Source organism: Enoplosus armatus, chromosome 1 (genome assembly GCF_043641665.1).
Source record: "Enoplosus armatus isolate fEnoArm2 chromosome 1, fEnoArm2.hap1, whole genome shotgun sequence".
Lineage (NCBI taxonomy): Eukaryota > Metazoa > Chordata > Actinopteri > Centrarchiformes > Enoplosidae > Enoplosus > Enoplosus armatus.
In genome coordinates, this window is record NC_092180.1 from 24,048,180 (window position 1) to 24,075,729 (window position 27,550).

The 27,550-nt window shown below is 40.1% G+C and overlaps 1 protein-coding gene across 1 annotated transcript in view; it reads right to left on the minus strand.

Annotated features, from left to right (window-relative positions):
• LOC139288324 (carbohydrate sulfotransferase 8-like) overlaps positions 1-22,065 on the minus strand; it is a 113,248-nt gene extending 91,183 nt beyond the window's left edge. Inside the window, exon 1 of the mRNA XM_070909629.1 lies at positions 21,906-22,065. Coding sequence (XP_070765730.1) covers positions 21,906-22,065 — 160 coding nt within the window. The remainder of the gene's footprint in view (positions 1-21,905) is intronic.
• Positions 22,066-27,550: the final 5,485 nt, after the last annotated feature.

Consider the following 27,550-nt stretch of genomic DNA (forward strand, 5'->3'; position numbering starts at 1 on the left):
TGGTAATTAATACATTTCTCTGTATTTCCGTCTCATAAAGCCTCAGAAGACACACTGCAGTGTTATGGCAGACAGCATAAATCAAAAACATAATTATATTGTGTGCCAGGGAATAAATTTTATTTTTTTGGTTCAGATTACTGAAACAACATATAGGTATGGACATTAACAGTTAATGCAGACAGATGTACTGTATCAGTAAAGCATAAACAACAGAGAATCAGAGCAAAACAAACAGTGATGCACAGGCACAACATACTATCTCACTGTGGTATTTTAGAATAGAATACAAAAACAGCCACACGTGCTGAGGAATTGGTGCAAAAGTCATAAAATAATCATGTAAAAACTCCTAAAACATCTTATTTGATCCACAAAGCTGAAGCTCTCAATTTATTTTTGCACAAGCGGAAGCTCTGCAGTGAAAGCTCTGCTTTTGTCTGGGGTTTAAAAATAGACTTTCATTAATACTGCCCATGACAATATTAATCACGTCAAACCTCCAACGGAGTGGAGGGGAGGACTGAAGCGGCAGAAAACATATTTTACTGTAGCTGCTCTTCGATAAAGCTGCACTCCAGCAAACAAATACTGCAATAACTCCAGGCCTCATACACAATAGGTTCTTTCCAGAGAGAGGAATCAAATAAATGGAACAAACTGGCTGGAAGTGATGTGTCACTATATTAGATGCATCTGTGCCAATATTAGATACTACTATACCCACTATAGCCTCTGGGTCAGATTTAGACAGTGTTGGGTTTATCTCTACGTCATACTGAGATACTGTTTTGAGCTACCTGCTACCATAAAGATAGTAGCCAGCCCTTCTCTTGACATTACAATTGGTTTTTACAGTACAGCAAAACTGTAGCTGTAATAGTATGAAATATAAACTTACATACAAAAATGGTTTAGAACTTAAAATAGTTTTCTGGGAAATAAAAATTCAGAATGAGATTTGGTTTAAAGGAAGCAGAAGCAATCCTTTGAATTTCCCACCACTGGGAAAACCTCCAAACAGCTACCAAATATGACGCAATGCACTGCATTTATTCAACCTCATCTTTTCTTCTGAGTGCTTCCAAGCCAGAGTTAGCTTCCTCTATGATATTAAAGAAAATTAAAAAAAAACCTTTAAAGAAATAAACTTAATTACATTACTAAAAACAGTCAATTTCATGTACAAATCTGCGGTGTTATAAATGTCACCACAAGATTAAATTTGGACCCTTTCTTTGATTATGCTGGGACAAAAAAGTTTAATTTGAAGCACAAATCAGGCAGAGAATGGATCAAATTAGAAACCTAAGCCAAAAGCAGCACAAAGGAAAGAGAATCAATATTTCAGATGTCATGATAGACCAAAGCGGATCCAAAAAATCCCCTCCATCTCCCATGGAAAGGATGAGTATTTATCATTGTCTATGTGGCACCTTACTTATCGTCCTCTTCACTTTAGCAGGACTAATAATGCAGCCGTGATTTATCACTGGTCAGCAGAGAGGCTACTGATCCCTGAAAGAGGTTTGCGTTTATGCATTATTCAAAACTTTTTTTTTTTTTAAATCTGCCACTTTAGGATTAAGGGGGGGGGGGGGGGGGGGGGTTGCTTAGTTCTTTTCCAGAGGCTTACTACAAATGTGCTTTCTGCTTTCCACTTAGTTTGACTGTTTTATTGTATATGAATGAAGTCGGGAGGAGACGCCACTGAAACTGAATGAACGAATGAATTATCTTCCACAGCAAATTTAAGTGTATTATATCACATAAGAAACAAAAAGTCTGTTACATCACGTCATCTCTATGGACTGATTATGAATGTGCACTTCCAAAATTAAACCAGATATCACGGTATATCCATATTAATAACAAATGCTATGATTCCTGTCTTGCTCAGGATACAGTATCCTGAGCCTCCATCCCAGTCATCTTTTTTTGATTGTGCCAATAATGTTAACAGCTGTAACGAGAGCGTGCCCAATCGATCAGGCTGTGTTATGAGAGGCTCACTGCAGTTGCTGGGGAGCGTCCATCGAGCTGCAATAGAGTGAGAGCAGCCTTGTGTTAATGAGGTGAGTAATTAAAGAGGGGGATATTGAGCCTGCTGACCCCTCTGGCCCCCGTCGAGCAGGGGGACCAGAGAGAGACGGACCATGAGGCCAAATTACGCTAAGACGCCTCATTAGATGAGCTCGGCTACATGGGGAGGCCTCACCCATTCTCCATGGTCCCTCTGCCCTACATTTCTTGCTGACCTGCAGGGGGACAATGATTGTTTTTTTAGGGTAACCATGTCTTTTAAAAAAACAACAAATTAGCACTTTACATGTGCAGAGAAAATGTTGAAGGACTTGCACTTTCAGTCAAAGAGGGACACTTGGACAGCCGAGTGTGCTTTAGGTGAGAACAGTATCTTGACATGAGAGGACAGATGAGACAAGGAGGAACATGATGTGGGACTTTGTTGGCTAATTTTGAAGAAAACGAATCATGGAATGGAGATATATAAATGTGGCTATTTTTTGATAATATAACATATGGAAATATGACAGCTTCTTGTGTGATATGTTATCTGTAATCCACGTAAAATTAAGTTTGTGACGTTTAACACATTACATTACATGTTGTGTCATAACCTGCACATTACATATCTGTAAAAAAAAACTTCACACAATGTTTAACTACATTATGAGCTTTTATTGAGTTTTTAGTTATATCATGCACAATTATCACATCATTGAGTTGCTACGTGGTAATTTATATAATCACTGAAAATGAAACAGTAATTTGCCGAACCGCTTGTCACCGGGGAGAATAACATTGTTGTAATGTCATATCAGCCAACTGTGTTCAACAGGCAGTGACTTATCAAAAGCACAAAAGAGCAAAGGAAAGATTGCAGCCCAGGTATTCGGCTTTTGGTGTTACACTGAAACAGAGCAGCCAGAGGACCAATAGATTAATCCTCCGTTGCAGATATCTTTGTCTCCCTGTGGACAGTGACAAATAGGATGAGGTAAGGCTCAATAATATAAAGGGCTGTAAAGTTCAGATGGAACCCAAGTGAGGTGATGAAAGATTTCCTATATTTTTCCCTGATTAATTCTGAGCTATTCTTTTTAGCAACACATTCATCAAGTGACTTTTGAGACATTGCAATTACAGCGCACCGCAACAAGTTTGTAATTTGCATTTTTCTTTATTTAATAGGACCTTTTGTCTCACTTTGACGCAATGTACAACGTAGTCTCAAGCAAAAATAAAACTCACCACCAAAACACCATTTATACTGTAAAGCGGATTTATCCTGAGAATAACTTCTTTACAAATAATGACTCTATTACTTCACTCATTTTACCTCCTCTAGGTGATCAGTAAGAGAGGCCAGAATGGTGGCCTTTCTGCATCTTTTATCTCATGGCCATCACCTGTATTAAAGAACAGCACTGTCCTCAAAATTAAAGAGAGTGTAAACAGTGAAGCCTACCTAATCGGCTGTTCAAATTTGGTCATGGTGATCATCTCTTTGATGTGGAGATTGGCACAGAGTCACTCCAAACATGACAGGGGCTGTGCTGAAAAGGAGCCAGATAAAACCTTCTCTTTGAACCCACTGCTAATTTATTGCTGTCCAGGAAAAAACTCCTCTCTTTACTGACAGAGCTTCTTCAAATATTAGAGAATACAAATTAGGGAATCTATTATGGCATCTGGCTGCTGCTTATTTTCTGCAGTGTCATTCTTCTTGAATGCACTGAGCCATAAGATCCGGATAATCATAAAATGTGTGGGGTTTTGTATAGGTGTGTGTGTGTGTGTGTGTGTGTGTGTGTGTGCGTGTGCTTAAATCTCACTCCCTGTAGAAGGCTGAATATTTTCCGCCTCTGCTTTGAAAAAAATAAGTTTTCATGCAGCAAATCTATGAATAACAAAGTGCGAATACGCCCTTCCCCTCCCAAATGTATGATTCCATCAGTTGTTTGTCAGAGAAAATGCATTAACACCTCTGTGCTGATAACACAAAGAAAATCAATGCACAGTTTCCTCACCCACGCTCTAACTATTTCTGTTGGAGGAGGATGATCCATACAATGTGCACACATCCAATTAGGTTGGAAATGTCATGATTTAGGACAATGTTTTTCCTCAATTCGGTTTGGTGATGAGCAGTCATTGTTGGTATTGTCTTACTTTGATGGCAGTGGACTGACAGTTCCCAAACCTCCATAGTGAGTACTGAGGTAACGACAAGTAAAAGTTTAGCAGCAGAATCAACACTATATCAATATTTCAAACATATTTTATACGGTGTGATACAGCTGTCACCACTGTATATGTATCACAGTTGTTAGCTGCAAGCTAATGATGAAATGAAATTGTTTTAACAACAATTTCTGTTGACGCTCCGGAAGCCTGGAAATATATGCTGATGTTTGAGGATCAAAAGGTTTTCTTTTGGCTAATGTTCAAGCCAATGTTGGCACTGTCTGTGTATTATAAATAATAAATAATGATGAAGCCTACTGAAAGAGGACATTCTAAAATGTTTTCTTATCTTTATTTTAACCTGGTAAATACTAAAATACAACGTTGATGTTGTATTTGTTGCTCTCATCCGAGTGATTCCTGGATCGCTCTTGCTGTGCTGTATGAAGCAGCTGTAAACATCATGCGTTTTCTGTGCAAGCTACCAAATATAGTCAGAAGACATCTAAAAGCTTTTGTGAAACAGTTACTGGTTGAACTACTCTACAGGATCAATCAGAAAGTAACTAAATATATGCCAAATAAATACAAATGAAAAGGTTTAGTATAAGTAGAGTACTTTACATTAGTTGGCCAATGTATCAATAGAACTATAGCAGGAATGATGTTTGGTCTCATCCATCATGTGTCATCCACATTTGTCAGCGTGATAGTAAGCTCACTACGCGGCTCCTGGGCCGATAGGGACCGGAGCTCGGTGTCCAGATGGAGCAGCTGTTGGGGTTTTCCTGAGCTGAGTAGCTCTGATGCCACAAATGAAGCTGATGATGCCTTTGAACTTTACACAGTCAACACATCCTCCTTGTTCACAGTGCCGCTCCAACACCCCCCACCCCAATCCCCCACGCACACACTGCCAACATCAGGATCTGCCCTCCTCCCCACCACATCTTCCTGTTTCCGAGATAAAAAGGGCTGAGCTCAAACCAGGAGATGCTGCATGGCAGGTCTCTCCCCTCAAACATCCCGAGCTCGTCTCCATGCAGAGATGGCCTAAAACTGACATCGACAACAGGAGCCTCATTAATCTTTATAGGAGCTCGAGTCAGAGTTTCCCTCTTCACTCTGCCTGTCTGCTAGGTGGCATATTCTCTTGAGAGCACTTTTCAACATCTTGGACGTGCGGCACGTTGTCAAAGCAAAAGATTGAGCATGGGGTGGGGGAGCAGATGAAAGGCAAACGGGGCGTGTATTTGAATATGACCTGTGTGGAGGCATTTACAGAATTAGCAGCTTAAGCAGCTCCAAAATCTCCTCTTTATATTTCCTACACCTGTGCCCGTGACCCAGCATACTGCACTGCAGCTTAGACTGTTAACGACGAGAGTTTGTGTCCTCAGCCTGCCGTCAACATGGAGACAATGTATGCATGCACCCACGAGAGCCTGCCTATGCCTCTTGTGAATAGCTGGACTTTACATGTGCTGTAAAAAAAAGAAAAATGTATTATCGTTTTTTATTGCAGTGAAACCTGTCTTGTTCCAGAGATATTAAACACACACAAAAGGGCACTGAGAAGGTATAATCGAAGCGATGCCCCAGTTCTGTCAAAATGTTCCCTCACTGAGTCCTCCCTGCTTTTTTCCGCGGTGCTTTGTTGCCTGGCTCGCCTGTGAGAATCAATCAGCTCTTTACACCTGGGTTATGATGGCACCCACTAGCCTCTGTGTGTTACTGTGGCATCGTTAGAGGAAGGCGAGACACATTTTTTACAACTAGATGGCTATTTAGCTGCTCTGCCTTAATTACAGAAGTGTTGATAATTGGCTAGACAATAAGTAATACAGATAGAAAAAAATTGAATTTCTCTTGTGATATATATATTTACAAAGCAAATGATCCATTATATTAAAATGTCAAAATACTTAGAATGACATAATAATCATTAAAGAATATGGAAGGCCAACTTTGTCTTTGGTTTATAACAATGATGCTTAATAAGCTCAAATAAAATAAAATAAAAAAGTTATAAATGCATTCTGAAGGTTTTTGAAATGAAGAGATAAACTGTCCACATTACTGTGAGCCAGCTCAGTTCAGTTTCTTTGAGCTCAAACTATTTAGATGAAATGTGTTTTTCAGAGGTCCTCAACTTTTTTTTTCTCCAAATCACGGAAACTTTTCAATCGGAGAAGACATTACCGCACGGATTAAAACAGCCTGGAGGGGATGTGTGGGAAAAAAAAGAAAAGAAAAGGAGAATAGGTTTCTTCCATGAGCGTGAGCAGAATTCTTATACTTAGTTAAGGGTCAAGAGCTGTGACCTGGCTCCAATCTTGGTGGCAGATCCAAACGTCTCTAGTAGCAAAATGACAAAGATTAACTGTCCCTTGGAGCTTGAAAGCTCATAATTAATGCTTCCTCACTTCCCTCTGTGCCTCTGCTGCGACGAGGATTGACACTGAATTGATGGAGTTGCCATTTAGGGGTCATTCATACCATGATGGGACAGACAGCACCGGGCACGTATTTGTCAGGTTTAAGCCTACATTGATCTGTTAGCAGAATCTTTAATTTTCTCTGTCTCACATAAAGAAAAAGGCCCTTGTTATCTTTTTCGATCACCAGAAACGATACTAAAAACTAAGAAGAAGAATGAATAGTTACAAGTCGTACTGGTAAGAAAGGAGGAGTTTTCATCATGAGGCTTTTAGCTTTTATTGTTCTTTCTTTTCAGCAGTAAACAACAATAAATAGGCACAGCAAGCTTTGACAGGTCTTTGGTGGAGCCTTAAGTGTTTGAATGTGGTGTTGGTTCAGCTGGCTGTAGGCTGAAGGAAACATGCTGAGTGGTGCCAGTCACTGTGTGGAGTACAGTGCAGTAAACAGCCTTAGAAAAAGGGCGGCTTTGAAAGGCTCCCTCCTACCTCTGAGTGGGCTCTGCAAATCCCTCCATTGAAGTGGGCTTATTTCTTAACAGCGCTCCTACCATTTTGTATGGATCCTCCGGAATCCTCTTTGCACATAAACACCCACAATGAAGTTGGCAGAAAATAACGAAGTGTTCTGTCATGAAATATAGTCTGATTCATAATCAATAGACGGGGGCGTGAGAGGTGGGGTCCTATTTTCTGTGCCTTGACTGTCTGAAGAAACCAATAAGCCAAAGGGCCGGTGAGACATGCAGTACAGTGGGGTGTGTGTCAATTCCAGTGGAGGTGGACAAAATCCCCCACCATGATACAGCGGCAATTGGAGATGGAAGACAGTCCCACTGTATATATGGAGGTTAAGTCCTTTGGCCTCTGCCTCACCTAAGTCAGTTCTCATAAAACAAGCAGTGCTGAGTTTTATGGTACAGGAAGACAAAGTGCCTTACCGAGATATCAGGGAATAAATATAAAGGGATCTATGTCTAATGCTCTTTCATGCCAACCTCTGAGAAAATTTGAAATGGGTAGTGAATAGCTCAATTTGTCTTGATATAATTTAATGGCCTGTACCTGTTATGGGCTCAGTCTAATGCAGTAAAATACAATGAGCAAAAATGCTCCAGACTCAGGGAAACTGCCTGGCAGCTGCCTGAAAGCTTTTCAATTTTCTGTGAAAGCTGTCTTAAAAGGCACTATCATACATGACAAAAGGAAAAGAAAAAACTCTAAACCCCCCGACAAATTTATCCATTTCACTTTACCTAAAAAAATGTCAGATACCATATGCTGTGATGACAGTGTTAAGGAGGGCAACATTTTTTTTCTCAGAAAAAAATATGATAGCAGTAATTTCTCAGTTCATTTTGCTTGAAATTGAAGCTAAGAGGTTCATTCATATGTCAAGTGTCAAAACATTGCATACCTTCAAGAATGCAGGCTGTCAATGTGAAAATATGCCGTAAAAGTCTCCTCACCACAGATGTGGTCATTGTCTGACAGTAGTAATAGAGTCAGAACTGAGGTTTAGATTGTTGTGCGGCATCCTCAGAACTGACGTTAATGGCCTCGCATTGGGTTGCTGAAGGCCATTAGCTAAAAAGGACAAAGCTCTGGAGCTGAGATTAGGTGGGAAGACGCACTGTGCTCTGTAGTGGCTGGGATTTGAAGTACTCCACTGGGTGTGTTGCCCATGTAGAGGAAAAGAACTCAGGCAAATCATACAGTATGTTACCTGATTGCAAAGTTGCACCTGGATGCATATGGGAGACAACTCTGCAAATGTCCTCTGTATGCTTTGGTCACAGGGAGAGTTTAGATGACCTGAATTCAATGGGAGATGACTATTAAAATAGGATTTCTATCTTTAATTGAGAGGTTCAACCTGACAGGCATGTCTGCCATCATCACATCAAAGTGTCAGTAAGCAACACAAGTAACATCTACTTAAACCAATGAAGCTAATTGGCCAACAGTTGAGAATCTTTGCTGCCTTTAGACACATTTAGACTTTGGCTCAGCCAGTGGTACCACTAGATTCGACGTCCTCTTAATCAAAGTTGTATAACTGTGTACAGGACTACAGGAGCTAAAGGGATACCACATGGAGACCTGAAGAACTGTTATAGGCTGTCTGCTTTCTCCAAGACTTTGAAAATGGAGTGTTGATAGTGAAGACAACACAGCGCAAGTTAAAAAGTACTCTTCTATTTTTCAATAACACAAGTTATTTCAATCTAGCAAAGTCATTTCCAGTGCAACCCTTCTTCTTGCCACAATTGTAACTTTCTATCACTAAGTGAAAGAAAGAATGCATGATTACTTTGATTACTTTGTGTATATAATGATTGAAGGGCTCAGTAATTATTCAGTACTCAGTTGCTTGACAAACACTTTGTCATCCTCCAAGAAAAATTTCCAGTGCAAACCTTCCCAGCGTCACTCCCTTCTTTTGGAAAAAGAATATAGCTAAACGTGATTACTTCAGGTATAAAATGAACATCCTGATAATGTACAATACATCCATCCAGGGTTGCAGTGGTGCTATTCTATTTTTATGAACAATTTTTAGAAATACCCTGATTCATTTTTAAGTAGAACCAAACAATGCAGCCTGGGAGCTGTCCATTACAAAACACAGTCTTCTGGGGTGCTCGGGATTTGAGGGTCATACATAACAGCAACTCAGCAGTGCTTATTATATTGAAGGAGAAGTGAGCGTTACCTACATTTCCCCCATTTTTACAGGGATTCAAACTGGAGAATTGACAGAACCCCCCCCCCCATCAGTGTGTCTAAATGGGAAGCTGGATGGGGCTGAATGAAAGCATCCTTGCACTGTCAATCTACCCCAGGATACATGAATGTAAAAATAATTGAACCAAACAAATAACAGGATCTTCAGTCTACATAATTTCCTTTCTTTGTCCCACTGGTTTCACTTTCATCCGCCACTGGCACAAACACACTCATTACCAGACCAGTGACCCAGCCACAAGGCAGGAAATTGACTTTTTTCTCCAAGGCCAAGCCCATAGTTTCCAACCACCGTCACTGTATGATGAGCCAAAGTGATTTCTGGATTACACCCCAAGACAGCAGAGGTTAAGGTACTATGGCAGTAAATGTATACAAAAGGGAAAGCTGCTAACCATAATTCACAACACTGATCACAAACTAGCATAATTTCCCAATTGATTAAAATGTCCCCAATACGGGGAATGACAGTAGACCACGACTAAATGTAAATTATTTATTGTTTTCTGATGCAGCAGTATCTGTATATTTTTAGCTAGGCTAGCTACACAGCTCGAGGGATGACAATGTCAGTCAGTCCGTCAGTCAGTCCACCACTGGTCTAGACTGAAACATCTCAACAACTATTAAATTAATTGCCATAAAATGTGGCACAAACCTTCATGGTCCCCAGAGGATGAATTTTGCCGACTTGTGATCCCCTGACTTTTACACTGGTGAACTAGCAGGTTGACATACTTGGTTGTTTTTGAAAATATTTTGAAAACTACTCCTAAATTTGGTACAGACATTCATGGTACCAAGAGGATGAATTTGTGGTACCAAGAGGATGAATTTGTAATATTGTTGATACCCTGACCTTTTATCATCACGTAAAAGTTTAAATTTCGTCCACAACTTTGGTGTAGGAGCAAACATCTGCTAAACGAATGACATTCCCATCAGCATCGACTGTGCTGATCAGCCAATGTTCGCATGCTAACACACTAAAGAGAAATGGTGAACATCTCAAAGCGCAGCAGAGTACAGTCTCACAAATGCTCGCTAGCATGGCTGTAGACTCTGAGTCTTGTTGAAGTATTCCGCTGAGAAACACACAAAAAGCTTGTCTATTTGCACCCAGTCACCATGGCTCCATCAGCGGTTGAAAATAAAGTTCACAACTTTGTTCTGTTGTCTTGGTTATTTGACCATCATCAATCAGTACTTCTGGGAACCAGACACCATCAAACCAGCCTGTACAGAGCGACTCTATGGTATCCAAAATAGCACCAGGTCAAACTCTCTCACTCGTGTACGGAAAACAACTAAGAATATCTATTTCATATCACATGACTGGTGTTTCAGGATCAATAGCCCAAAGTCCACAAGGGAAAACCCTCTGGCTCTGGTCTGAAATCAAATTGTAAACAGCCTGAAATAGCTTCTGTGTGACTAATTCCCTTTCTCTGCCATAACTACTGAGATTGTAAGTGGCTTTTTGTATGGACCAGAAAATGTGATTCTTTACCCTATTAGAGACACAGCCCCCACACAGATCCGACAAAAAACCCCAAAATGGCTTGTCAATATTAATAACTAATATGATCAAAGAGGGCCCTGTATGTTTTATTAGTCATCTGGCCCGTCTGTTGGCTAATTTGAAAGCAATTTTGGAGTTGTTACATTTGGGAAAAACAAAAAAGTGGGGGTGGGAGGGCATAAGGTTGATGAGAGACAGAGAGATACAGTAGGCTCGGGAAATTAGCTGTGTGGCAATCCCCTTGTTAAGAGGCTGGATAACACCCAGGTTGGATTGATTTACTGGCTGCAGTTTGATGACAGCTCCCATATCGCAGCCCCACTGCCCACTGAAGTGTGCATTAGAACTTAGTGTTGGCAGCAATACGGCTTTTACATTTAACAATCTGTGCCCAGACGGAGTGGAAGGTCTCCGGAGACAAGTTGACAGAGAGGAGCCTCCCATCACTAGTCAGCATTGTCAGGGGCAATGCCTTATTATCCCCAGTCTATTCATGTCATTTATCATTCCCATCACCTTTCTTTGTGGCCCACATCTTAAAGAGGGACGAGGTCTGGAGGGGATATATGTAGATAAATATGTTGAAAATTGGCTCGGTATGGATTCCTTCGCTCGTGCAGACCTCTTTGTTTGGTGGCAGACAGAGGTGGCTTTTGTGTATCTGCCAGCAGGGTCACGGCTCTCTCCATCAATGGCACGCCATTCAGGAGATAAGCATCAACAGGCGGCCCACTCCACTGACACCACCACTTCCTCCCGGAGTCAGCAGATTACATTTTAGAAGTTGACAGCTTGTTATCACTCTGGATAGCAGGAGGGCTTAATCTTTTGTTCTTTTCTGGGCTGAGGAGTCGCCGGCTCAGGCCACTGATTCCACCGACTTCCCTCCTTGTGCCCTCTGCAGTGACACACACGGTGAATAGGCCACTCTCTCCTCCGCTCTTTTCATCTTCCTCTAAGAGTGCCTGCACTTTGTAGAGGGATTACAGTGATGGAAGCCTCAGCAGAGCACAATGATATCCATTCAACATGTCTCCCTGGCAGACAGGGGATGGGTTCAAGTCTGATTTGATAATGGGTACGCTGGCTGCAGTCTGGAGGGACGGATCACAGCTCCTAAGGCAGGGCTTGTCCTTTGGGAACAATCATGTGGAATCCCTCTCAGAATAATATCCATGACCATAATAGGGGCGGAGAATGGCATGGTTCTTGTGCAATATTGTAGCTCACACTGAGGAAAGCTTTTCCTCAGCTGAAGTTCCTGCAAAAACATCATGCTACGGAGGAACAAACTAGGCTAGATGTTTGATCAGAAACAGCAGGTCCCAGATGCCGAGGTTCCACAAAGAAAATGTGGAATTTCTTATGTTACGTTTTGACTTTGATATCCAAGCTCTCCCACAGCAGACCATTCATGGTACAGTAGATGGATAATAAGGTGCAAAAACTCTGAAAGCCATTCATCTATGAACTGATAATTACATAAAGAGACACATTCAAAGGCGCAGATAGGCACAGATAAAACTCATTATTGCGTTTTAAGGAGTTCACTAGACTATAGAAGCAGGTTTGAAAACAGATCTGAAACACATGTGAGCCTTGGGTGTCTCATGGTTATGTTAGGAAGATTGTCACTTATACTCACAGATATTAATTGACCTGTTTAACAGAATAATAAAATATACAGTTTTGTTGTGCTAACAATAACCTTCCCTTCCTGAGTGGATGATAACTTGAGTAACCTTGAACATTGGCATTTATTACCACTGCTTTGCCTTTGAAGCCACAGATGTCTCCTTGGTGAGAACTGTGGTTATATAACCTCCCTCTCTCCTCCCACTCTCTCTTTGTATGTCTCTTCCTGTCTATGGCGTTCGCAGCCTCTCAAGCCTACTGGAAGGTGGCTACAAAGCTCAAACTTGCACGCTTTTTTGGTTGGGAATACTTAAGACAAGGCTTTCTGCTTTTCTGATGTGTTTGCAGTGGTTGAGACAAGCTTTCTGACAGGAACATTATGTTTGATATAAACAGACTCATACGGAGGCAGTGACACTAGAAAAATCATACTGCTTATGCAACACATCAGTGCTGTCTGATGAAATTAATTCTACGAAGTTTCTCAGACTCAGACATGCATAGGAGTAGATAGTATCCTCACCAACTTTATGGAAAGCTGAAATATTCCGACCAACATTTAGGCCTGTAGAGACGACTGATTTGGTTCGATACTCCATAGACTCGAGTAAACTCCCCTTTCACTGAGACTGCATATTAATAGAGAACAGGTAAGGTCCTGGTGGAGGAGATGTTCTCTGTCTTTCTACTCACCATGAGGAGATCTACGACACAGTATCTTTTGTCACAAGATTATATCAAGCCCAGATTTTAATTTATGCTTGGTGACTTCACACTTTTAAACAAGCTGAGATATCACACCTAGTCCTGCATCTACCTTAGCGACAGCAGGCCTAAGCAGAAAGAGAGAGAAACTGTTAAGTGGAGTGACTACACTCAAGGCTGCCAGCTTAAGAGTGAAATAATAAATAAAATGTACAAATGAATGTCTAAACCGGTGACAAGAAGCATCTGGTGAAACTGTACTGGAGACACATGGCTGCCTACAATCTCTGTGCAGGGGAACTGAACATTGCATATAGTCCAGTTCTTTCTTTCTTACTTCATCTTCCAGTATTGTTGAATGAACTGACTTGAACTGTATTACCATGGCAAAAATCTATCCAATCACAGTGTACTGCATCAATAAATAACTCATATATGTAGGCCTATGCAACAATAATCTGTGGTACATTTTGTTGCGAATAATTATCAAGATGTTCAGCAACCTAATTTACACTTAAGTTCGGTGACAGGATAGGAAGAAGTTATGTTTAATTCTATTAAATTACCATAGAACAAAAAAGAGTATTCTGCAAAACATTTGTGTTGATCAAGATATTGATACAATATTACAGCCCAATCACATTAACCAGGTAATAAATTTAATGTCATAGTGAGCAAGAAGCCAAGTGCTGAGTTTAATCAGTGTCGGCATGGCTGTGTACGGCTGAGGCCGACCTGTTCGTGATAATTACAGAGGAACACGGTTACATTATGTGCATTGCTCAGGAGAGGCGTCCCTCCAATAGTGTCTCAGTTGGCATTTCGGTGCTTCAGGTCAGCTACAATTCAAAACCTCACACTGTAACTGATATATATTCAATGTAAGTGGGAGAGGCAGAAAAGGCACGAAAGCAGATGTGACGTCTTTACAGAGTTTCTTTTTAAAATCACTATTAGATTTGTGTTGCTATCGGATATGGGCTCCATGCTAAAATAGATATGGTCAGCCATCCAAAACAATCAGATATGGGCAGAAAATTGGAATTTGGAGCATGAATGCCACTGTGAAGTCTTTGTAGCTATATCTATGATTTTCCAACTGTCAACGTTTATCTGAAACTGTCTTCCTAAAGATGAACCCCTTTGTGTTCACAGCCACAGAGAGCGTATTGAGCCTCAGCTGTGGTTCTTGCAGTGACATTGCATGGGACAGATTGACAGCGTTGAGAGGCAGCATCTGTGATTATGGTCTTCAAAGACATTTTCAAAAATCAGCCTCACTGTTGGATCCACCTGGTGCTCTAGCCTTGCTCTGTTTTATTTCCTTTGGAGTTTTTAATGTTACCCCGCATGGCATTTTGGAAAAGGGCAACCTGAAAGCCCCCCCACCACCAGCAGGATGGTCCGGCCATGCTCTGCTGCTCAGTAGGGGCCCTAACCCTGTCTGCTTGTCAGTGGCTCAAAAGATGCATATTCATCTCTTCTGAGTTGAAAGAAAGATCACAGCATATGTTTTTTCTTTTTTTATTTCAATCAACATCCTCCCCCTCTTCCTCTCATCCTGCCCCTCATGCTGTATGGTTCCTTTCGGATCTGTGTTTCATATTTCATGGTTTTCTGGATAGCACAAGATCAGCTGTTTTGAAGTTTTTTACTTTTGAGCGTGAAGAACAGTTCAGTGGAGAGCTCTGCAGTAATGTGATTTGTGGCTGTGCACCCATTCCCATTGGACTCAACCACACAGAGAAGCCTTCCTCTTAAAATATGAAAAAGAAACTGAAAAACAAATGTTCCATTTTTACCCCCCCAAAAAATGTAAAGTGATTGAAAAACCCAATGTTTATTTATCAGTTTATGCAAAAAACACAATTACATATAATAATACAATTCTTTCTTAAAGCTATCCATAAGTGTCTAAAAGTGCTCACTTTTTTTCGACAGTTTACATATTTTTACACTGACCTCTGCTGGAGCAGGAAAGTGAAAAATAAAATCTATTTGTATAGATTGGCATATAGAAGCCATTGGCGAGCAGGATCAGATGGCAGGGAAAGCAGATTATGTTGCAGGGCTCCCGTGGCATAACCCTGGGCATTAATGTTAATGGAAAACCACATGACCTTGCAGTTGCCTCTGAGCGGCTCCATTTTAAATCCAATTGACATAGCCCAAGTCTGGAAGAGGCTGGAGAAACGGTGATGCAGGCACCTGATACCCACGCATGAAAATAGTCTGTTTTTCTTTTTCTTCTTTTCGGTGTATCCCAGACACCCACACTAAGGTTTCTTCTTCTGCCCAAGATGAACAGGGGAAGGCGGAGCTGAATGTGGACCAACGGTTACTATAATAGTAGCTGGGATACCCATGCCAGATGTCATGAGATCCCAACATTGAGCAGGAAGGCAAAGCCTTGCTTGCACTGCTTTAACATTCAAATCAAGCTATTTTGTCATACTTATTCTCAAAAGACATAATACCCCTTGTTTTCAGGGAGCGTATTGTACGGTTGGTTAAAAACCACTGTGATGGCTTTGCCAAGTATCGCTTTCCAATGATCTTCCTGCTCTGAGAGGAATGGAGGGGATAGTGCCAGCAAAACAGAAACAGGCTTTGTTAAAGGAGCTTTGCGCACACAGATGAAAGCATGGAAAAACAGGGTAAAACAACATTCATTTTTTTCCACAAACATCCATTGGATGATTTGCATTCAAATACTGTGCAGTTCCACTGCTCTGAGGGTCATCAGCATAATTTAATTACATTAAGAGATGGCTAAATTGGACTTTGCAAACATACAAGGCTTAAGGGATTACTGGACCTCTGACGGAGAGATCAAATTTTACCTCGAGCTTGAAACAAGATGCCCAGTTCCTGGCAGTCTCCATGTGGACAGAGATAGAGGGATGGTGAATTGGAGGGGGCCAACTGTGGACAGTCAGATGATTAATTTTATTCATTTTTTTAATTTACTGTATTCTGTATCATGTTTTGTCTCTTACGGTATTAAAACTCCTTGAAAGCACATTTCTTAAGTGCTTAACTGAACACCATGCTTCCTCTGCAGCTACCAGCCCACTGTATGGCATTCTGCCTGACTGTTGCATCACTGAATATGGACCTTTTACTTCTCCTTCTTCTTTTTCTTAGTAGTAGTAGTAGTAGTAGAATTGACTGGGCGATATCATGGGATTAAATGTAACATGGTATTTTGAGTTTTTTACTTCATTCATGGAAAGTCAGTCAATGAAGTCAGACATTTTCAGACCTTGGCTTTTTACTCAGCCAACCTCCGTGCTACAGTTACAGTAGATATCAGCCACGTTAGACATGAAAGAAAGTCAAGGGTATTGATGACATCTTCTCTGCTAGAAGGCTAGCAGAAGCAAGACCATAGCCAGCTAGTTAATTGTGAAAACACAGAAAGACAAGAAACCGTCACCTTTTATGTTGGTATGACGCAAACAGTTGCTCACTGAGCTGATACAGAGCTACATCAGCATTCATTTGTAGTGTCTCATGGCAACCTGGCGAATAAAAGTTGTGGGATTACACACAGTAATTTGATCAATTATATATAAGAAAAATTTAAAGGGAATACCTGGTGTTTAGATTTTGAATAATTATTTGCGGTTTGAATAATGGTTACAAAATCAAACTAGGATAAGGAGGACAATCTGTCATGATAAAGAAAAAGACTATTAATACTGATCACAAATATGTGAATATTATATAATCCAATCACACCTGTCTGGAATCTTCAACCACTATCAGCAAGTGAGGTTCAGTTTGTGCTTAAATGAATTCAGTTTTCGCACCCTTTTTTTCATTTCATTAGGTAAGTGTTATGGGGCCCATGCACTGTTTGCGTTGTGTCATTTACAGCTGATCAGCGCGCTCTGAACTGTTGACGCCTGCATGCTGCAGCTGGAGGCTGATGGGTACAGCAACATATAAGGAGAGAGAGAGTGAAAGCATGCAAAACTAATTTCTTTAATTGCAACTGGCATATTTATCTAAAAATCTCAACTAACAGCCATCGATATGTCCTAAACAGTTTTTTCCCCCTTTAAACTAACATGTTTTGAAAAGCTGCTGCTGTTATTTTAAGCCGACAGGTGAGTTGGTGGAGTTTGCATTTGAATTGATCTCAATATGTTTTTCAATGTTCACTATACTGTATTATTAAAATGTCATTTACATTCAGTTAAAGTAAGATTAATAAAAGAGTTAAAGTAAAAAGAGTATGTTTTGTGTGCAGGGTAAGGCCAGCAATGCTAAACTGTATGCACTTAGGGTAATGTAGCCTACTTTTGTTAAAAGCACTTAATAAATGGCATGTTATTATCACTGAGATCCAGGCACTTGCTTGCTAGTGAACACACATTTTCACCGACACACAAGCAATCTCCTCCATTTACGGACTGCTCTGTGCCGGGGTTTGTGAGGTGACACACCGGCCGACCTTCCACTCACCAGAGCAGTTGGTCCTCACTGCCATACTCATCTGAAAAATGCCCAGAGGTGTAAATTTGTGGAAACAATTTATCTGAACTGCTAGCTCTTCTCCCTGAGAAACCGGCTGCTGTTTCTCCAATTGTCCTTAAACAATTACTTGGGAGAGATCAGGGGGAGACTGTTGCCAGTTAAACTGCAGTTTTCTCTGCTTCCATTGTGCAGGCCATCTAAACCATGGGATACGAAGCTCTCAAGCGCACTGCAAGCCAAATAAAGAGGTGGAGAAGGAGGGGGAGGCAGATAAAAGCTGACACCCAATCTATTATAACTCAGCTCTATTAGATATGAGCTTCTGCTAGGGTGAAGCACCATAGCTTAAGGCAAAGATACTGCTTGCTCATTGTGCTTTAGCGAGTGGGCTGGGAAGACTGTGTAGCCACTGTGTTCTGTATACAGCACACAGTTTCTCATGCATGATTTAGTAAACTGATATTCTTACTTCAATATTCAAGTAGCGATATAGCAGACAAGATAAAAGGATGTGCTTAGGCGGCAAAACTTATGCTAAGACGTACACTGTATGCTTGAAAAATGTTTAGTAATCAAAAGAGAGAGAAATCGTCAATGAAATGTTGCAATGTTGAAAAATCCATTTTCAGCATTCACTCAACTTTGGTAACATAAACAAATGCTGTATATTCCACTTACTGATTACACTAAGACCTCTGTTTTATGTGTATCACATGCACGCCCCTGGTTTTTATGTGTTTGGAGAATAATTAAAACCCGTAGATATAGATAGAATGACGCACAACTGAGTTGACTTTTACATGCAAGGTGACATGAATCGTTGTTAACACTGAAGCTGAAGGAGTGAAATAAGCAGAGGTTTCAACTCCGTGGCCACTGAGGGGCTTAAGATCAGATGATGCTAAAAAGACGTCATGGGGACAAGAAACACTAGCAGGCAGACTGTCAATCAGGCTGCAAACAAACCCCGAGATTAGCCAAACGCAGGTGAACAGTAAAATTACTACTCGAACTGCCTGCTGTAAACATCTATCACAGTTCAACTTTGTTCTACTATACTTGCAGCTGTGTGTGCACATTTTCCTGTACTCTAAGATAACCTGAAACAAAATTGCTGTGGTGATGTTGCTGTGTTTCAAGATCTCAGCTATTACTTTTTTGTGTACAACATTATCATAACAGAGATCATGGCTAAAACTATGAAAATAAGACTCCATTTGTAATTAACGAGAAATACAATTTTAAGTGAAATTGAATGTCAGGTGAAAGAAAAAGATTTTTTGGATAAAGAAATAAAAACATCATCATACCATCAAGTAGACAAGCTGAATACAATTTCAGGTTAAAATGGCAGTTGGGGCTTTCACAACTGGTTTTTATGACGTGCTTGTGGTTCTTGTTACACCTGAAAATTTGAAGGATGAAAACAATGTGGGGTAATCCTGGAAAGCATGAACAAAGTTCTCACCTGCACTAATGTATCTTTGTCTGATATTTGTCATGAATATTAAATGCTGGTTGTCATGGTTTGTATATTTGTACATAATGTGTGTGTCTTGTATACGTACTTCTGTGTATGTGTTCTACGCGTGTCGCTGTGAATGGCCTTTTTTTTTCACCTGCCCCCGGACCTGAAAGCATCTGACAATCAGGGGAATATTAGAGGGTTGGAGAGATACCACTCTGGCTAAGTGCCTCTTATTGCTGTGGAGTGTGACACTGCTCTGATATTCATGATTCACAGTGCTGTTGACACACGATAGTGTCACAACTCAGTGGATTGCAGAGCCAGAGAAGCCGGCTGGACCAGTTCATCATCATTTTCTTTGAGCACCACAAACGCATCGACTATTTACAGCTCACTGAATACATTAAAACAATGAATTTGGGTGTTCTTTCACCTGAAATGCATTATGTTTCTTTAAGAGTTCAATCCAAAAGGACTACACAGAAAACCCCCAAATGAGTAGTTTTTGAAATGAACATGAGGTGAAAAATCAGAAATGAGTCCTTTGAAATCAAAGGCAGGGGCTGGTCCAACAACTGCAGCAACATGCAACTAATGCTGCTCTCATTTAGGTGGAAAGTGTAGTACAAGCCAAAGAGGCACATAAGCAAGCAGCTGATCTCTTGTTTGAGACATGAAGCAGCTTAGTTTTACACGCTCAGGACACTCTTCCATCACGGCTGCTTAAACCCCAATCTCCTTAATGCTGAGTGCCAAGCAGAAACACATCAGGTCCCTTCATGAGGACAAAGGTTTGACTCATTTGGAAATTGAATGTACAGCCTCCCTCCACCATGTAGAAGCAAAGCCAGCGAGCTGGAATGAAAAGGGAGAGTATTTGGGGAACAAATGTTCTCTCCATCATGCTGGTTAAACCTGCATGCAACACACACCAAATACAGTCTGACAACACAAAAACACATACATCTCTTCATTGATTCTTAATGTGTGTGTGTGTGCATACATCATGTGCGCTTGTGCATCTATGAGTGGTGTGACCACATGTGCTGTGTAATTGCTTTTATGCATGCATATGCATTAATGTGTGTACTTGGCTGCTTGTATATTTATGTTTGCATGTGCTTACATATATGTGCAGAAGGCCTTGATGTGCTTACGTGTGCATTGCTATTCTTGTCTGCATCTATGCACTAGCTCATCTGTCTTTGTGTTTGTGTCTATCTGTGTGTGTGTGAGTGTATATTTATCAGGGTTAGACTATTTTGCAAAAATACAAGGCTATATGAATGTGCTACTGTATATATACATATTTGCAAATATATAAGGCTATTGGGCAATTCATTATCATTCAGCCAGTGTATTCCATTGCCAATATGATTAACACAGCCACATGAAATGTGCATTTGCAGTTTTCTCAATTGTTCAACAAATGTTTTTATAAAATATTCTATTTTCAGCAAGAACACTAATGATGAAAAAAATATGTATCAAAGATTCCCACGTTCAGTTCGTTCATTCTACAGAGCTCCTGAAAGGTCGCAGGATTTTCTTTCTGAACCACTTTTGCATTCCCTTGCAATAAGTTTTGCTTTACCTCACATTAAGTTTTGCATTCCCCCTGATCCAAAGGAACAGTTAGTGTGTTGGTCCAGTACACTGCCAGTTTAGGGAAACACTCTGCAAATACTACAGAAGGAGAGATGATATGACACTTTATGCATTTATTGCTCATTACTCCTTTAGAGAGGATGAGCTCTGACAGTATACAGCCACTGGCTGTGGTGCCTGGCTGTGATGGGTGAAGCTATGGCTGTGGATATGGTTATTGCTCGGGCATTACAGCTGCATATGAGGCTGTATCTACGGTACTACTGTATGGCGAGGGCTACGGTAGCTGTATTTCAACTACTCTTTACTGCTCCCATCAACATTAGCCAAGAAAGCCTTGTTAATTCACATGGGATTTGAACCTGCAGTGATTATATCAGACACGACAGATGTGTTACTAATACACACATACACACAGGAGTTCAGGAATAGCTTCACTACAACGCTCGGACAGCACAACTATGACAATTCACTGCACACACACGACTCCTGCATGTAGTTAGCTTTACACCCATTTTAAACGAGTGTGTCACAGCAATAATCATAACAACCAAAGAGCAGCCATGGCTACAGCCACAATCAATGAAAGCAATGGCCAAAGCTCGTCATCCCACGGCACAGCAACAGCATGTCTCATCCACAGCAGCAGGTGGTCTTAACACAGTGTAGAGAACTAGGCTAGCTGTTAACTAGCCCCACTAGTTATCTATTTAGCTGCAATGACACAGACTTGACACTGACCCACTCACGCTGGTCTGTTCCATAATACATTATTAACACTACATCATAACACAGCTCAGCCTTCCTCTATCAATCAGAGGGAATGCAAAAATGCGAAGTTATTGCAAAGCAACACAAAAGTAGTTCGGAGAGATTAATCGTTCCATTTTGGCAGTTCTGCAGAATTCAAATCCAGAACTTTTATTTTGCAGCAAAATATTTTGTTATACTTGCAATGTTGTCAGTTTTGTTAATGCGAGATCACTTGTTTAGTAAAGAGTTACAAATACTGATGAGTACAAGTACCAGCCTTCAAAAAGCCATACGGATTGAAAGCTATAATTTGTTAGGGCATGTAGAGACTAACCTGGGCCTTGTTGATGGACCATCTCTGACAGATCCCGCTGGTGGATGAAGAGAACCAGACCTCCAGCGGCGAAGAGCAGGAGGAACCAGAGGGAACAGGGCATCCTCCTTCTCCGTCCACGCAGGGAGTCCACCACCATCTTCCACTTCATCCACAGCATGATGCGGCACAGCCAGACACTAATGGAATAAGTTCTGGAGTAAATCAAAGAGAGCGAGGAACGGGAGGAGGAGGGGAAGTGAGACATAGACAAAAGTGGAGTGAGCACAAAAAAGGACAAATAATAATCATGTTCATCATTTCTCTATTACAAGTCAAAATTCATACCGTATAGTAAATGGCAGTGGTGGAAAGTAACTTAATACATTTACTCAATTGCTGTACTTAAGTACAAATCTGAGGTACTTGTGCTTTATTTGAGAATCTCTATTTTATGCTACTTAATGCTACTTTAATTTTTTTCAGAAATGGGGTGTTTTTACTGTTGGTACTTTAAGTAGATTTAGCTCATAATACATACTTTGACTTAAGTAAAGTAAGAAAATGATCATAATCAGTTTGTCTCAGATTAGAAGAAGCTGAAAAAAAAGGAATGGTCCAATATGGTAGGTAAGATAGAAGCCTATCATTTTGAACTTGATTATAGTGTTTACATCAGCATTAAGTCTAATGTTAATGTGCTCATCCAAGCAGTTCAATTTAGGTTACAGACACACAAAATAAGCCGTGTATATTATTTATTGAAATCCAACACCTCTGTCTATTTAAGTTAGAAAGAAAAATCCATGAAGTCTCACAAATTAAGGATGTTCAGAAATTCAACATGGAAACAAGATGAGCTAACTACCTAATTCCTCCAAATAAAGAAATCTGTGCTCTGTTTATAAGGATACAGTTTGGTAAACACAATTCCAGTTGGGCTGGCAGGAGCGCAGACCAACTCTGGGCTCTGTTCACACAGCACAAAGACCGTGTAGCATCTGCCTTCAAATTAATATGCAAATGAACTCTGGTGACTACTCAAGCATGTGTTGTCATTGCAGAAAATAGAATTAGCTCTGTTTTAGTGATGTCAAGAATTTGACATTCACATCGCACACTGTGCTAAAACCAGGAGTTATAAATAAGCTGTACATGAGTGTCAAATAACAAACGTGACATGTTTCTTGTTGTGATGCCTGAACATACAATGATTTCTGTCAAGATTTTGGTTTCATCGTCAGCTTGTTTATATGGGTGATAAAATACAGAAATAATGAAATATGGCATGAAGTACAAATACAGCAAGGTGAAACAGAAATCCCCAGGGGCTCATAACGATGTCTCACCACATAATCAAGGAAACAAACAATGATACAAAAGACAAGAAGTCAACGTGGAGGAGAATGGCACAAAATAATCAAATATATGGATGTGTGTATTTGTATTTGTGTTTTAAGAGAGACAAGCAAACAGAGATTGTTGGAGGATACATTTCTTTGTATTCTTGCATAAGGCTGAAAGCTATTAGCCATCCTAGCCATCCAGACAGCCTAGAAAACGTGTGTTACTGTAGTTACATGATGTCAATGGCTGCCACTGTAAAATAACATTGAAATGAAAACTTTTCACTTGCACAGACGTTCATTTGACTGACATGGCAGCTAAAACCCATATCAAAGTGAACAACATCACAACGCTCACTTTTGTGGAGATGTCATTAGGCCAACCTGAAACCAAGCACTTCATTTCCATGTTCTTTAGGTCACTCTGAAGGGAAACCATACAGGCAAAGAGTCGCACTGGATAGAAAGTGTCATTAAAAGGTGGAAGAACGGATTTCTCAGTGCATAAGCATGATTATTATGAACAGGCTACCCTATATTTGATACAGAGGGGAGAAGGAAAATGCATATATTTTTCTACATTTCTGTCTCTCTTCACACTGTGATGCACAGTAGTACCATAGATTCAACCACACTGTTTTAAAAAGTCCATTCCAGGAGTATTCATATTGCGGTTCAGGATAATAGTCATTATAAAACCCCTGCAGAATGAAAGTAGCTTTAACAAAGGTTAAAATAAACTGTTACACACATATTGTACAAAAAGTTTCCTATGTGATGGTTGAAGTGATCTCTGTACAGATGGTCGTGTTCAATTGTTGTTGCGTAATGAGGATATGGTACCCTCTGTGCTCAGTGGAGTTAATAACAAGTGTTGAGTTTCATACCGACTGACGAGCTATTTCACATCTCCTGCTCTTTCTCTAATATTCACAGCCGGAGCAACAGAGAGGACAAAGTTGATGGAGAGAAATGCATAAAAAAAAGGGAAAGCAGAATGTAGATGTAATATTATGCGAAATTCTTCTATTGTGTGTTTATACACGAAACTCCTCCATTGGGATATATGCATACATTTCAACCATACGAATGTATACTGTATTGTTTGGTAGGCTGTGCACATTGCACGGTTGCCATGTCAACCAGGAGACTGTTCTCGTTGGCCGTCATTTTTAACCCTATGTGTATAGACTATTTTTAAGAAAACATTGTGATCAGTACACATGCGTTTCTATCCACTGTGTTAAAGCCATAATACTCGTGAGGGTGTAATCCCAGTGTTCTTTCCCGGGATCATAGGGACTCTGGTCACATCGTCAGTACCTGTTCTATCACCCTCTTGTTTATAATCCCAGAAAACTATACCTTGGTTTGGACATAAACAATTTCAGCCTTTATGAGAGCTATATGGTGGACAGATGCTAGAAAATCACATTTTTACTGCATCGTTGGTAAAGTTTATCTTTGTTTATATAATTTCTGAAATGAAATGCCTCTTTCACTGCATGTGAAGACTGAAGCGATTCTATCCAGTTGACTCAATTTTCCTCTGACACTTGTTGAGTCATGAAAGCATTTAATGGCTGAAACCTTTGAAGATGCTATCCTTTCATTCTGTTTTCTCAACAGAGTTTGCCCTTTTGCACCCCAGTGTCATTCATATTGACAGTACAAAACCACAGAATGTAACCTTATCACAGGAAATCATTCCAGCTTTTCACTTCCATTTCCATTTCTTTACAGGTCTCACCCCACAGTTTCATCACCTTAGTTTTATACAAGATATTGGGGTCAAATAAACACTCATCTGTTGTTTCTGGCTGTTTGAGATATTTTTGAAAGCGCACAAACTTGCGTTCAGATATATGCCCCTTGAAATCCAGTGCAAGGAATGGCAATGTATCATAGAGTCGGCAAAGTGTGAAAAGCATGCATTCACGTCAGTGTTGATTTTAGTGATTTGAAAAGAGTGTCCTTGTTTTCTTGGCCTCAAGCAAGTGGTTGGTTTCAGCCGTCCCTTTATATTATTAAACTAAGAATGTGTCACACAAGCCTCCTTACTGTGAGAATGCTGTGGATATTTTGTCTACTTCCATTATTACTGCAAATTAGGTGCATTTCTATGTTACATATTACCCAAACCTGAGTTACAAAACAGCATAAATAAGCACAATAAGAATTAAAGAGTAAGATGGGAAACAGCAAAAAGATACAAAAGCAGACTTTATGATCAGATAGACAGGAATACAAACGTACATACAAAACAAAGTCAAAACGTAGTAATTAGTGCGGAATTTATAGATATTGTATAAACCAATACAACACATTTGAATTTGGCTTCCTCCCTTGTACAATTTGGAATCTGTGAATTGTTTTCTAATTTATGTTTTTTAGGACATTATTGCAATTGTCCATGCAAAATGGAATGAAAGCACATGTTTCAGTATCTCTAAAGCTCAACACTGAATGGATCAATATTTGTTAAAGAAGAGGGGCAATGTTGGATGATCTTGCTGCTGTGATGTTTAGAACAAAAGTACAAGAAGAAGACCCCTGGGGCACTCCATATTTTACCAGGAAGGGCTTCTTTTCTTTCTTTCTATTCATCTAATAGGAGGTGAACCACTTCAAGGACCAAACACTCCCCAGGCTACTCATGAGAATGCTGTGATCAACTTTGTTATAAAGTGCCGTTAAGTCGGACAGCTAAAGATTAGTTTTTTGAAATCCCCACAATTTACAGTGAGGCAGAAGTTGGAGTGGACAGAATTTAGCTATGAAGCAGGGCAGAGCTGCAGAAGAGCATGAATCACCTTCATCTGAAATAAGAAAAAAAAAAATGTAAAAACAAAATCACTGCAACTGTCACAACTTGACACAAACATCTCATTATGATCAAACAACACTTCTTTTTAAAGACGTTGCCTTTGTAATCGACTTCCAAACAGATGTACACGCCAAGAAATGTCCTATTTTATGCAGAAAAAGAACCATTCTGTGTCAGTGGCAATGGAGATGATTGTGTGTTTGATGTTCATGTACAATACACATCAAAGAGTTGTGCTTTTGAGTTTCACGCAAACGATGCCAGTCAAACAGATGTGCTGTTTATATACTACATGTGTTCACTGACCAGTGAAGAAAGTGTTTATCTGTCATATCCAGGGCCAGACTGGGATAATAATCAGCCCAGGCCAATCTCCACTCATTAATAACAGACCATGTATTCTGCAAGTTTTGTTGAAATATTTTCTCTCTTTGCTGTTTATGCCAGTAACATATTTTAGTGTTATTGCTACACACAAAAACTGCATCATAATACATCCAAAATAGTTTTTAAAAAAACAGCCAAGTGTCCTCAGTTTCAAGAGTGGGTCAATTGCACTGAGTGTGGGTTTTGCACCTGGCATTTCCTCAGAGCTCTGTCTGGACTTGTGTTGATCTCTAAGAAGCTCTGATAGCTCTGAGTATCTGGATCACTTCCACATGACAGAACAGAGTATACAGGTCTTTATTTTCCTGCTTTCCTTCAGAACATGATTAATTGTTGATACCATTTATTAGTTTTTAGAATCAACTCCAGAAGGGCAGTTGTGATATTTTGACATGTTGACGGCGGCCCTGCTAGCATGTTTTCTTTTTTTAAGCACTAACCATGCCCCTTGCTTGTGAACATAACTGTCATTTTGCAGCATTTGGCTGCACTTCGAGGGCTTGTGATACATTCAGGTTATGACACATTTTCACTTCAGTGTACCCATTTAATTTTGTACTTTTAACAATGGTCTCACTCTCCAGGCCAATCTGAGAATTCTCCCGTTCAACAATGAAAAGTCTTGGTTGAAAAGTGAGTAGATCATTTATTATTTAGAGACAGTTACTGATTAAAAGACGTACCTTGGATACAATTTTCTTAATTACACACTGATCATATTCTTGTCTGTTATGACAGCGTTTTTGCTCACACAAACTTTGGTTGCGCAGGTGAATGTGCTCTTTTGTTCCACGTGATTTTTTTTGTTCTGCAGCAACACCATGCCGTGAGTTTAAAAAACCAAAGAACATCAGTATTATTTCAAGGTTTCATTTCACTTGCCACTGGTGATATTTATCTTATCTTATCTTATTCTTATTCTTATTCTTATTTTACCTTTTATATTCTACTTAATTGTTATCAAAACAATAGCACCTTCAGACCACAGCAAATTCCTTGTAATGTATGTTACTTGGCAATAAACAGTTTCTGATTTCTGATTCTGATTTCTGATTCTGAAACTGTATCAATTATGTGATCCTCTCTGGTACCCTAAACTCAGACAC